This window comes from Giraffa tippelskirchi, chromosome 11, assembly GCF_054371585.1.
Source record: "Giraffa tippelskirchi isolate mGirTip1 chromosome 11, T2T-mGirTip1v1.2.pri, whole genome shotgun sequence".
NCBI classification, from domain to species: domain Eukaryota; kingdom Metazoa; phylum Chordata; class Mammalia; order Artiodactyla; family Giraffidae; genus Giraffa; species Giraffa tippelskirchi.
In genome coordinates, this window is record NC_137285.1 from 6629682 (window position 1) to 6643083 (window position 13402).

General features: G+C 48.9%; 1 protein-coding gene across 5 annotated transcripts in view; it reads right to left on the reverse strand.

Moving 5' to 3' along the window:
* SEZ6L (seizure related 6 homolog like) overlaps window positions 1–13402 on the reverse strand; it is a 189378-nt gene that overhangs the window by 48799 nt on the left and 127177 nt on the right. For all 5 annotated transcript variants that reach the window (XM_081542938.1, XM_081542937.1, XM_081542939.1 and 2 more), the window contains 4 exons: window positions 13077–13242; window positions 9401–9567; window positions 8809–9003; window positions 6718–6856 (listed from right to left, as the gene is read on the reverse strand). In XM_081542938.1, coding sequence (XP_081399064.1) covers window positions 6718–6856; window positions 8809–9003; window positions 9401–9567; window positions 13077–13242 — 667 coding nt within the window. The remainder of the gene's footprint in view (window positions 1–6717; window positions 6857–8808; window positions 9004–9400; window positions 9568–13076; window positions 13243–13402) is intronic.

Here is a 13402-nt window from a genome sequence, read left to right on the forward strand (position 1 = left end):
GAGCATCGAAGAATTGATGCTTTCAAATTGTGGTGCTGGAGAAGACTCTTGAGAGTCTCTTGGACAGCAAGGCGATCAAACCAGTCAATCCTAAAGGAAATCAACCCTCAATATTCACTGGAAGGACTGATGCTGAAGCTCCAATACTTTGGCCACATGATGCAAAGAGCCAACTCATTGGAAAAGACTCTGACGCTGGGAAAGACTGAAGGCAGGAGGAGAAGGGAAAGACAGAGGATGAGGTGGTTGGATGGCATCACCGACTCAGTGGACATGAGTTTGAGCAAACTCCAGGAGATGGTGAAGGACAGGGAAGCCTGGTGTGCTGCAGTCCATGGGGTCATGGAGAGTCAGACACGACTTAGCGACTGAACCACAATTCTTGGGCTCTAGAAGCTTGGTGTCTGGTGTGCGGCATCTCCGAGGTCATGGCCCCAGGGCTCGGCTCCTGTGGCCACACTCAGGCCGCCTTTCAGGTCCTCACTCGGACTTGCTGTGCGATGCTGGGCAAGTCACCTTCCCTCTCGGGGCCTCCTGCCAGGTATTCCTTTCTTGAGTCTCTTCTCCAACCATTCCTTAATTTCTTTATTCTCCTTTTTATGCTTTACATTTTGAGAGAGCAAGAGTGAGAAAGAAGAGAGATTTAAGAAATTCAGAAGGATTCAGGGACTTCCATGGTGGTCCAGTCACTGAGACTGCGTGCTCCCAACGCAGGGGGCCTGGGTCCAATCCCTGATCAGGGAACTAGATCTTTTAGCTGTGGTAAGACCCTATGTGTTGCAAAGACAATCAAAGATCCCATGTACCGCAACTAAGACCCGGCACAGCCAAATAAATAAATAAATATATTTAAAAAAACAAATTCTGAAGGATTTAAAAGATTCACATGCAGATGCACTTTAGGGTAAGCAGCGGATTCCGGACGGAATTGGGAAGTACAAGGTGGGTCAGGGACTAGGCATTTTGGGTGTGAAGGAGATACAGTCTCGGGGCTCCTGACCCATCCTACCCACCTTCTTACCTATGATACTGACAATGCAGTTTGAGGGTTCTAGTTACTGCTGCTCCCTGGAAGAAAAGCTATGACCAACCTAGACAGCATATTAAAAAGTAGAGACATTACTTTACCGACAAAGGTCCAAATAGTCAAAGCTATGGTTTTTCCAATAGTCATGTATGGATGTGAGAGTTGGACCATAAAGGAGGCTGAGCACTGAAGAATTGATGCTTTTGAATTGTGGTGCTGGAGAAGACTCTTGAGAGTCCCTTGGACTGCAAGGAGACCCAACCAGTCCATCCTAAAGGAAATCAGTCCTGAATACTGATTGGAAGGACTGATGCTGAAGCTGAAGCTCCAATACCTGGGCCACCTGATGCGAAGAGCTGACTCATTGGAAAAGACCCTGATGCTGGGGAAGATTGAAGGTGGGAGGAGAAGCGGATGACAGAAGATGAGAAGCTTGGATGGTATCACTGACTCAATGGTCATGAGTCTGAGCAAGCTCTGGGAGTTGGTGATGGACAGGGAAGACTGGTGTGCTGCAGTCCACGGGGTCGCAAAGAGTCGGACACGACTGAGCGACTGAACTGAACTGAACTGAACAGGATGACTGCTGCAGTTCAGGGCACCCTCTTGGGTGCCCGTAACACTGCTTGAGTCCTTTGTTCACAGGGGCCCCTCAGGCAATGCCCTTCTCCCATTACAGTCTGACTAAAGGACACTCCTCAGAGTCCTGCGTAGAGGCCGCCCTCTCTGTGCCGTTTCCATAACCCCAGTGCCCCAGCCCAGCCCCTGCAGCCACAGCACTTTGCCTGCATCCTGCGGGTTGTCTTTTTATGGTCCTACTTCCCTTCTGACCTGTGAGTTGCTGGGGGCCTGGGAGCCTTCCGGCTTCATCACTGAGACGTATAGCTGATGCCCCCAAAGGCTGTTCAAGCCAATGAAAGTGGAGGCTAGGGTGTGCACACAAGCCCTGGCTCCGTCCTTCCCTAGCTGTGTGACCTGAGGGAGCTGCTTCACCTCTCTGCGGTGTCATTTCCAAATCCACAAAGCGGTGTGATCGAGACGGACTCAAGAGGATTCCTGGCACCTGTAGTCCTCATTTACGAAGCGCCAACTACATGCCGGGCCCCATGTGATGGGCTCTGCGTACGTTATCTCTAAATTTGGGTAATTACCCCTCTGCAATTATCTCTGCTCACATTAGCGCTAATTTATGTAATTACTATCTCCATGTAATAATGTTCACATTCATTATTGCTCTTGGGTATGAATGATGCAGCTCAGGGCCCGGCTCGCAGTAGGTCTTTCATAAATGACGACTAATTAGAGCCGCTATCCTAATGCCCACAGCATCAAGAGATGGGCCCAGAAGACAAGGGGGAGACGAGTCCCCTCTCGTGGGCCACAGGTGGCTGAGGTCCTCATGACTCAGCAAACATTCCAGCACCTACTACAGGCCACCTACATAGCTGGTCCAGCAGTGCAAACTCCTTCCCCTTTCCGATGTGATAAATAACAATTGCAAACACTTAGGCCACGTGAGGGGGCCCCAAGGACGGAATTATTTTTACTATCAAAGCCAAATTGGTTTACTAAAACTGTCAGCGGAAACCAAGCAAGATAAATTAAAGCCAGCAGCTCCTGGGCTGCGCGATTCCTTGCTGGTGAGATGCTATTTTCTCTCCCTCTGTGGGAGGAAGCAGGCGCCAGGCCCAGATACTGCTCTGCCAAGTGTGTGCTGGGGTTTGCCGTGGAGAGACCCAGGCTGGTGACCCCGAGGGCTCAGCTTCCTCCTGCAACGCTTTAATCCTGTTAGCTGCCTGAACCCCTTCCCCTGTAGCCCCGTTTGGGCACGTCCAGACTCCCTGATGTGGCCTTCAAGGCCCTGCCTGATCCCACGGCTTCCTCATTGGTGTCGTGCCTCCCGTATCTCTTGAGCTCCAGACACACAGGGGTTCCTCCAGCTCCTCTCACAGGCGGGCGATGACCCCAGACTCTGCAGACATGGCAAGCAGAGCTTGAATCCCAGCCGTGTGATCGCAGTCACCCTCCTACTTCTACGCACGCATGTGTGCTCAGTTGCTCAGTTGCGTCTGACTCTTTGTGACCCCCATGGACTGGAGCTGCCAGGCTCCTCTGTCCATGGGATTTGCCGGGCAAGAATACTAGAGTGGGTTGCCACTGCCTTCTCTAGGAGATCTTCCCGATCCAGGGACTGAACCTGCATCTCCTGCATAGGCAGGAGGATTCTTCACCACTGAGCCACCTGGGAAGCCCTCTACTTCTATGAATTTATTCATCTATGAAGTGGAGGTAACAACCGGACTCACTGCCTGTGTCTGTTCACAAGGGATGTGAACGCCCGGGATGCATTACATGCTCAGCACATAGTCCATGTTACGGGTGAATAATAAGAGACTCACTCTTTCTGCTTCTGGACCTCAGCGCATGCTGTTCCTTTTGGCTGGAACTCTGTTCCCTCCATCTTTGCCTATCTTCTGTCTGTTCCAGTTCACAGGCAGCGTGCTGGAACGGTGGCTCCTTCTGGGGCATATGAGCCGATTGTTAAGGGTCCAGGCATTTGGTGAGCCTGCTGGTGTTGTGTTGATTGCTTGAAATCGGTCACAGTGTTAGTACTCACACCGAGGAAACTGGCAAGTGCGGCAAATCAGGGAGTTTCCCCCCAGCCCGCTAGCCAAGAAAAGCCACTGTGGAACCTCGCCTAGCATTCTCCTGCTCTAGAATAACCCCATGTCTTTTGGGTCTGAGCAGCTGGCAGGATGCACGACTCCTTTCTGAGATGGGAAGATGAGTCAAAACAGGTTTGGAAAAAGAGAATCAAGGGGTTTAAATCTGGGGACTTCGATGGAGATGCCTCTTAGACATCTAAGTGAAGAGGTGAGAAAGCAGGTGGAAATAAGGTGAGAATAATAGTTTTATATTCCTCCTAGGATTACTTGGAGGATTATATTACTCCGAGGATTAATTAGCAAATTAATTAACACTTGGGAAGAACCTTGCAGACAGTAAGTACTCAATGATGAAAATGGCTTCCCTCATCACCTCCATGAGAAACAACCTTAACCACTGTCTAGACTTGTGGTTCCTCCAGTCCAAATCTGGTTGGGAGATACTTCTTGTAAAGAGGGGGCATATTTCCAAAAATTGAATTTATATTAGAGAAATGCAAATCAAAACTACCATGAGGTGTTACCTCACCCTGGTCAGAATGGCTTCATTAAAATGTCTACAAATAACAAATGCTGGAGAGGGTGTGGAGAAAAGGCAACATAAATTGGTGAGCTACTATGGGGAACAGTATGGTGGTTCCTCATGGAACTAAAAATAGGGTTGCCATATGATCCAGCAATCTTACTTCGGGCATGTCGCTTGACAAAACTATCAATATAACTTGAAAAGATAAATGCACCCCAATGTTCACTGCATCACTATTCACAATAGCCAAGACATGGAAGCAATGTGAATGTCTTATCAACAGATGAACGGATAAAGATGTGGTACACAGACACACTGGAGTACTACTCAGCCATAAAAAAGAATGACGTAATGCCACCTGCAGTGACACAAACAGGCCCAGAGATTATCATATTAAGTGAAGTAAGTCAAAGGCAAATATCATACGATATCACTTGTATGTGGGATCTGAAAAATGACACAAATGAACTTATCAACGAAACAAAAACAGGCACACAGACTTCTGGTTCCTGAGGGTGACTGGGGTAGGGGAGGGAAGGACTGGGAGTTTGGGATTAGCAGACGCCAACTGTTGTATAAAGGATGGATAAACAACAAGGTCTCGTTGTAGAGCACAGGGAGCTATATTCCATATCCTGCAATAACCATAATGGAAAAGCATATGAAAAATACATGTAACCCCTACCCAACCTCCACACTCCAGCCACATTAAACTCCCTTTAAGTCACTAAGTGGGCCACTTTCTCATTTCCAGACTTTGCACTTGCTATACTCACTGTCTGGATCCTCTTCATTTCTCTCCATCACCTGCCTACCCTCTTTCATCCTATCCTAGAAGTCACTACCTCCTGGAAGCCCTCCATGATCTCACAAAGACTCCCTGAGTTGCCTTCTCTCCCCATCACTGCTCTTATCACACTGCACAGCTTCATGTCCTTATTCCCTAGACACTGAGGGTGGAGACTGTTCCACCTTTCTCACAACTGTATCTCCAGTGCCTAGCCTAGTCCTCCCACACAGTAGGTGCACAGCATTTTTTTTCAGAGTTTATAGAGACCAGTCAGTCCACTCTTTTCCAATATAAGCTTTACTGCCAAATTGGCATCTATCAGAGCCTTTTCAGTGCTTGCTTACAGCAGATACTCAGAAAACACGTATTGGATGAATGAGCACTTTATTCCAGGCTCTAGAAGTCAGAAAGCTAAGAATGGGACAGAGAGGGTGACTTCTTATCGAGGAGGGAGGGAGACAGTGGGCAAGGGAGGCTGAACACCTGCCCCCAGTAGCCACAAAACACCCATGTTCCAGGGATCTCATTACAGATGAGGAAAACCGAGGCCCAGAGAGAAGTCCAAAGTCACACAGCTGTAGGAGGAGGAGACGAGAAATTCGGACTCAGGTTGGCCCAACCCCAAGGCCACAAGAGGCAACTGTGTACTGACGGTAAATCTATGACTCAGGGCAGCCTCTGAGGACACTCCCTCTGCCTCCGAGGGACTGCTCCAAAGACAGTCACGCATAGTCTTGCAAATCATCTCCCTCTTGCCAGGCTCCTCTGCAAAGCCAGGCAGCCCTGGAGTTCTGCTTCCTGATCAAGCGGGTTCTACTTCAGGTTTGTGGGGAAAGCTGACCTCCAGAGGTCCTGTCTGCATCCAGAGAGGCCCTCCCGAACTTGGCATCCCAGCCACATGTCTGAGTCTGCTGGCAAGCCCTTTCTTCTGCTTTTCTAGACAGCACTGTCTGTCTCTGTACCCTTCTCCCGATCCCTGTGGACTTAGAGAGGGAAAGTTCTGGATGGAGTACCTAACAGGTACCCTCACTGAGTATTGGAAAACAGCCACACAGTCAGAGAAAGTCCATTCATTGTAACACGTCTTTTTCATTCGGCAATCACTGTCTGAGTGTCTGCTGTGTGTCAGGCTCTGTGTAAGATGCCGGAAGAGAGAAATCAGACCAGGTCCTGACTGCAAGGACCTTCTGGTCTAGTTGAGTGAGACAGACGGGGAAACAAACTACTGTGTGTGTTAGACTTCCTCCTCCCGATCATACTAGCCATTCGGTCCTCTGAAAATGCTGTCCTTGCTCTTGCCCCAGGGCCTTCAGGGGATTTTGTTCCTTTTGAATATGTTCACTTCAATTCACCTTTACCTTCTGAGCCTTCTCAGATCCTCCAGGAAAGGCTTCTCTGACCTTCCTCTTGACATCAGATCCCCATTATAGAATCGCATAGCATCAGGCACCTTTCCTTATATGGCTTAACAAAGTTACACTGATGCATCTCCTCATTTAGTGCACGCCTCCTGAGAAGACTGAATTTCCTGAGGACAGGGGCTCTTTCTGGGTGTGTACGATGTTGTTTCCCCACCATACAGACCCCGGTTCTTTGCACAGCCTGACAGCCAGGAGGTGCTTAATTAATAGTGGGCGAAACAATCAAGCAGGAGCAATTTCTTCCCCAACTGGCTACACCTGGGGGTCCACCCATCAGAAACACTCACAACTGGATGTCCAAGAAGATCCGCTTCTCCTCGCCTACATGGATCTTCCAGACACAGTCTTCACCTTCCACGTAGGGCTCTGGCCAGTTTGGCGACAGTACCACCCCGGCCACGGCAGAGAGCTCCCCACCACACATGGCTGTAAAAGACACAGACAGACAGACACGATGCATAAGGAAACAGTTACAGCATAACAGGAATGTGGGCTATGAAACCAGACAGTCCATACGTGTGTGGAAGGATTAAATTCAGACCGGCCACCTGTCTCCTCCAGCTGAAGGCTGGCAAAGGCGGGATAAGGACACTGTACTGGGGGTTCTGCATCCCTGGGATTCAACCGACTAAGGAGCGAAAGTCTTGGTAAAAATTCCAGAAAGTTTCAGAAACCAAACCTTGAATTTGCCACTCACCAGCAACTACTCACACAGCATTTACATTGCACTTAGGACATTCCTATATCATTTACATTCTGTTTGCAATCGTTCACGTAGTATTTACTTTGTATTATAAGTAATCTAGAAATGATTCAAAGTATATGAGAGGATGTGCCCTTTTATATAAGGGACTTGAGCATCCACAGATTTTCGTATGGGGTGGGGGTAGCGATGGTTCTGGAACCATCCCTTGTGGCTACCAAGGGATGGCTGTTGCTCTTTCAGGACCAAGGGCAGAGCCCAAGGTTTCAAGGAACTCTCCAACAGCCTTCCCCTTGAGCAGGGGGCGTAGTGACCGAGAGATGGCGTATCTGACTCAGGTGAACCTGAGTTTGAGTCTTGTCTTGGCCACTAAGGCGTGTTAAGTTCTTGGAGCCTCAGCTGTCTCCTTCTGTACAGCAGGAAGAAACACCAGTGTAGACTTCACTGGGTAATTCTGAGGCTTAACTGAGCTCATGGATGTCAGACACGGCACAGTGCCAGGCACAAGGTAAGCATTCAGTAGTTCTTAGTTAATGTTACTGTGGAGGGCCTTGGCTCTGAACTGGAAGTGGAGACGTGTGGCTGCACCTGGCCCTTTAAATTTCACTCCGTGTTTGCCGCTTCGGAAAGTTCTCAATGTGGCAGAGGCCAAAGCACCAATAAATTCCGCTCTGTTAAACCAGCACATTTAATACAGGGATCAATCCCTCACCGTGGCAAGGCTATGACTTCATGCCAACCACCATCTGGGTGGCGGCTGCCAGGAGCCAGGACTCTGTTCATTATTCCACATTCCCCACATGAGTCCAGGCTCGGACGGCTCAGCGGTCTGAAATATGGAGATGTGGGAGGGCAGGGCGCCAGGCGTCCACACAGATGAGGCTGCACGGAGCCGACACTGTCCACAGGGGCAAAGAGCACAGCTCGCAGAGAACAGAGAGACCAGAGCTCCATGCCTGCTTCTGCCAATTACCCTCAGTGTCTTCTGAGGCATGTCACATCCCAGCTGCTATTTCTTTGTCTGTACATGGGATCAATAATAATATGCACCTCAAGTGGTGGGCTTCTCTGGTGGCTCAGTGGTAAAGGATCCTCCTGCCAACGCAGGAGATTTGAGTTCATTCCTTGAGTAGGGAAGATCCTCTGGAAGAGGAAAGGGCGACCCACTCTAGTATTCTTGCCTGGGAAATCCCATGGATGGAGGAGTCTGGTGGGTAACAAACAGTCCATGGAGTCTCAAAGAGTCAGACGACTTAGCAACTGAAGAAGGATTGTGGTGAGGATTAAATCATATAATGCACAGAGTGCCTGCAACATAGTTTTTCTGCATTCCTAGTAACAACTGTTATCATCATTATCATTAATTAGACCCAGGGTTGCCATGTGCTATTGGGTGGGTTGTGCACTGCACAGGTTTGCATAGCATAGGAGCTGAAATCCATGCAGAGATCTTCTCACCAAGCTGTGCACGATGGGGCCTTGTATCTGGAGGAAGGGGCCCCTTTTCAATTTTATTCATTTTGTAATTTTCTCAAAGATCAGCAGCAAACCTGACCCAAAGGAGGGTGAGCCCTGGAAAGCATTCTAATCCTAAAATGTACACAAGTTGGATCTCTTCCTCTGAAGGAGTGGAGGGCCCTGGGACACCCTGGAAGGAGGGCTGTGACCCACTCACCTCTGCACAGGGGCTCTGTGTCATTCCAGTACGGGTCTCGCACATTGATGCACTCAATGATGGCTGGGCCCTGCTCCAGAGAGTGGCCGGGGTCACAGGTAAACTCCACTATGGTCCCGATGTTATAGGTCAGGTCAGACGTGGTGAAGTTCCCGTTTTGAATGTAGGGCTCGTAGCAGTGGCCTTTCTCAAAGGCTGGGGCCAGAATACAAAAAGGGCAGCTGCTCACATGAGTCAGGGGAGGCTCACAGGACTATGTCACAAAAGCAGGGGCCCCTCTTGCTGCTCAGGGAAGCCCCACAGAAAACGGGTACCAGACCCCCCACTCCAGTTCCTGCTGACCTGCTGAGGGCCCTTGGCCATTCACTTGGCCTCTCTACCTCTTTATTTTCATATCTAAAATGGGAACAAGGACCGTTGCCTCCCTAACCCCAAAGAGGCAGCCTTTGGAAGTCCAAGGGTCAGTCTAGCCATGGCGTCTCCTCCAGTCTTAGCAGGTCACATTTCTACCTCCCAAGACCCAGCCCTGCCATGCTTCCCTCAATCCCACAGCGACAACCCAGCAGAGGGGGTGGCCCCCCGGGACCCTCACCCTCGAACCGGATGTTGAAGGCTGAGGCCATCAGTGGCTGGTTGGACGTGAATTCGATGCGGATGGTGTGGCCATCACTCAGCAGGCCCTCGAAGGGGACATTCTCAGTTTGGAAGGAGTCGTAGAGAAGAGTGGACTTGTTGGTCAACCCACTGTAGACCATCATCCTGGCAGTGTGGAAGGAGATGGGGTCAATGAGAGGTCTTCAGGGGCCACTGACATGCAGCAGTGGGAGGTGTGTGCCGTGAGCACCCCTTTGGGACCTCATTCCCAGACTCACACCCCAACTTCACCCCATACTCACCAGGACGCTCTGCACCATCTCACCAAATTTGTCTCCCTTTCTGTACAATGCTTATCCTAGACTCATGGATGGACTCTGAGCTGGTAAGGAAAGTGCTGTGTATGATGTAATGACCAACTGAATTAATTGATGCCAATTATTTATTACTAATATGGGCGTCCCTGGTGGCTCAGCAGTAAAGAATCTGCTTGCAATACAGGAAATAAGAGAGATGCAGGTTCAATCCCTGGGTTGGGAAGAGCCCTTGGAGGAGGAAATGGCAACCCATTCCAGCATTCTTGCCTGGAGAATCCCATGGACAGAGGAGCCTAGCAGGGTATAGTCCATGGGGTCGCAAACAGTTGGACATGACTCAAGCAACTTAGCAGTAGCAGTATTCATTACTAACTAAGAAGTTGGGATGATTGGGCTAATAACATTCTTGAAACACTGATATAATATATTATATATATATATATATATATATACACACACACTCACACATAAATACACATGTAATCACAGTCCCAACTTTAAATTCTGAGCTGTGGGACTTTGGACAAAAACATTTTACCCCACTGAGCCTCAGATTCTTCATCTGTAAAATGGGTACAGGAGTGTGGGGATTAGAGGCCAAGGGTATAGTGTGCAGGACAGAGCAGGTATGCAGGTCAGACGACCAAGTGCCGGACCACTGCCAGGCTCTGTCACTGACTCTTGCCTCCTGAGAACATTGTGCGTGCAGTTAGAGGGGTCCAAATTTCCAGTCCCCAATTCCCCATCCACTGAAGTTACACAAGTCTCAACATATCTCAGGCCTCACTTTCCACAATCCTGAAAGGAGGGATCACAAAGTCTTTCCTATCTATCTTACAGGGGGGCTCCGAAAAGATGAAGCATCCTGAAAACTGAAAGGTATCAGACATGTTGGTATTCATTCTTAGTGTTATTAAAACCCTTTGGCACTTGACTCTTTGCTAGCCGTGGCAGTTTTAAAGAACTTATGCAAAGATGTGGAAGGAACCAGTATACAAATTGGATCACTTACTTTTATGGAAGGAATCATAAATAGGTATTTTTAATTTTTGAAGTTTTTTTTTTTTTTACCATGACCCACTAAAAGGGTTTATTATATGAATTTCTAATCATCAAAATGTAGAAATGCTGGAGTCTCAATGTGTTTACTCTGCCTGTGTCCACCATGATTTAGAGAAGCAGGGGGCTGGGGTGGAGGCCAAGGGCCATTCTGAGAGTGCAGGGCCTCTTCACAGTCTTCCAATCCCGCTGACTTTGCTGTATCTTGAGGGCCATGCCTAGCACTCTTCTTTGAGAGAACTGAAGCCTTTGGCGACAAGGGCTGCTCTAGGGCAAACCCTCAGGATCTCAAAATCTCTACAGTCAATGACTCTCCCCCAAGTAGTAGTTTTCTAGCCATGTTCCCTAGAATGTCTGAAATAGTAAAAAGTTTTATCTCAAATCTATATATAGTCTATGGTCAAATGGGCTTGGGAAATCCCAGGTTAAGTGAAAGTTAAACATTTTTTCCCTTACAGGACTTGTCAGTACATTTACCAGTTTGATACCAAGATAGAGACTGGGTATAGTATCTCCCAAACATGTTTGACCACAGAACCCACTTTCTATGCTGTATATTATGGGACTGGAGTTTAGAAAGACTTCATTTTTTGGGGGGGAGGAATCATCTTTAAAATTTCTTCATCTGACCTTTGATCTTGATGAACAACTCCAAACTTCTTTCCCTACAGACATCTGAGCACTGGTTTTCCCTGATGGTTTTCAACACCTCCCTTTCATAAACCTTTGCAGAGCTCCACAGAAATTCCTAGTGAAACTACAGTGTCCGTGTGTCTGCTCATTTATCAAGATTTCATAAACTTTCAGAAAATACTCATTTTCGTAATTTTCCTTTCTTTCTGCTTCTCATGTCTAAACGTACATTTGGTTTATTCCCAGCACCATTCAGAAAAGGCAAACCAGAGGTCTGAATGTTAAAAAGCATTCATCACTGAGGGCTCCCAGGTCTTGCTTCTCAATCAGCCTTCAGGGGGAAGAGACAGGGCATCTGTTTTCCTTAAGGTTCCTGAGGTCACTCTGATGCTACAGAGAATCCATGCTCTGAAGCCCCTATTCGACACCTTGTACTTTAAGGCAGTGATTTACTGATATGGAGTTGTTCAGATAAAGCTGGACAGTTTGGAGGGAAGTGGACTCCAGAGTTGGGTAAATTATTCAGTTGTCTGGTATTTTCTCAGAATCCTTTCCCAGAGGTTAACGGTTTAGGTCTGAAGCTTTAAAGAAGCCAGGACACTACAATTCTAAGATGCAAGTCGGATGGACTCCAGGACTCTAAGGTGCTGGCATTCTGTGGGTGCCCTACCCGTACCCCTCAGCACTCATTGCTCACCCAGTTTTGGCCGGTTTCCAGAGTCTCTGAGAATCAGCCAGCTCAGCTAGCTCAAGCGGTGAGAGCAATGCTGGGGAGTCAGTGTGTGTCCGGGAGCAGCCCTCCTTCAACAGCGGATGAGTGGGTAGATAAACACCCCAGCTCCCTTACCCTCTGACAGAAACTCTCTGAGCCATGCTAAATACAGCTTCCTGGGGACCCCTGTAGATAAGAGACCTGACTATTAACACACACTGTATCCACTCCCTTTCCTTCTCTACTCATTTTCTTGGTGCTTTCTAGGATCAGCTTCTAAATAAACCCCTTTGTCTCACATCATTGTCATCCTGTCTGTTTCCAAGGGGACTCACGCTAACACAGCAATTCTAAGCAGCCAAGATCCTAATTTTCTAGAATGTTCCAGAATATTCTGGAATAAGGTCTCAGCTTATCAAAGTTTTCATATTCTGGCTTCTGTGCCTATTACTTAGCATCGACAGATGTGCTCTTGGCTAAATGCTGTCTTATTATCTTCTCTAGTTCCTTCTTGCGCATACATCTGGTTTTTGTATCTCAATTTCCTGTCACACTAGGAACCAATGTTCTTCTCTCCCATTCTCCATCGAGGCTAATACATGATTTGGGCACAGAGCAGGTGCTCAGGAAACGCTCTCTCCTTGCTCCACTGCAAAAAGGGATGTGCAGGAGAAGGGACGAGGCAGTGCAAGGTAGGGGGGACTGCGTTCCTGCCTCTCCCCTTACCCTGCTGTGTGACCGGGGCAAATCTCTTATCCTCTGTATGCCCTGGTTTCCCTATGTGTAAAAGGAGGAGATCCAAACTGATGGTTTCTAACGGCCTCGCCTCCCTCCCCAGCTCTTCCTTTCTTGACCTCTAGGAGCCAACAGTTCAGCCATCTCAGGACTCCACACCCCAGGCCACAGCCCACCGCTCTGGGAGGGCGCGAGGCCGGCCGGGGGCCCAGGGCTACCTGTCCTTCCCGTGCAGCGCCAGCCTCTCAAAGTGAAGGTGCAGCCTCTGGCCCTCCGGCGCTTCGATCGTCCACACGCAGAACCCGCTCCCACTGGCATCTGCAGCGTGACTTGGGGACAGGACGCGGCCGATGGTGGCGTTGGGCACAGCCCCTCCACAGGGGGCTGGAGCGAGATGGTAGGGGCGGGTGGGAAACAAGAAGGTCCCAGAGAGAGAGGGGTGGGGGGGGATAAGTGAGTGTTTCATCCTTCTCCGTCCGAACCCAACCCCTTAGGGTCCCAGAGAGAGAGGGGTGGGGGGGGGATAAGTGAGTGTTTTATCCTT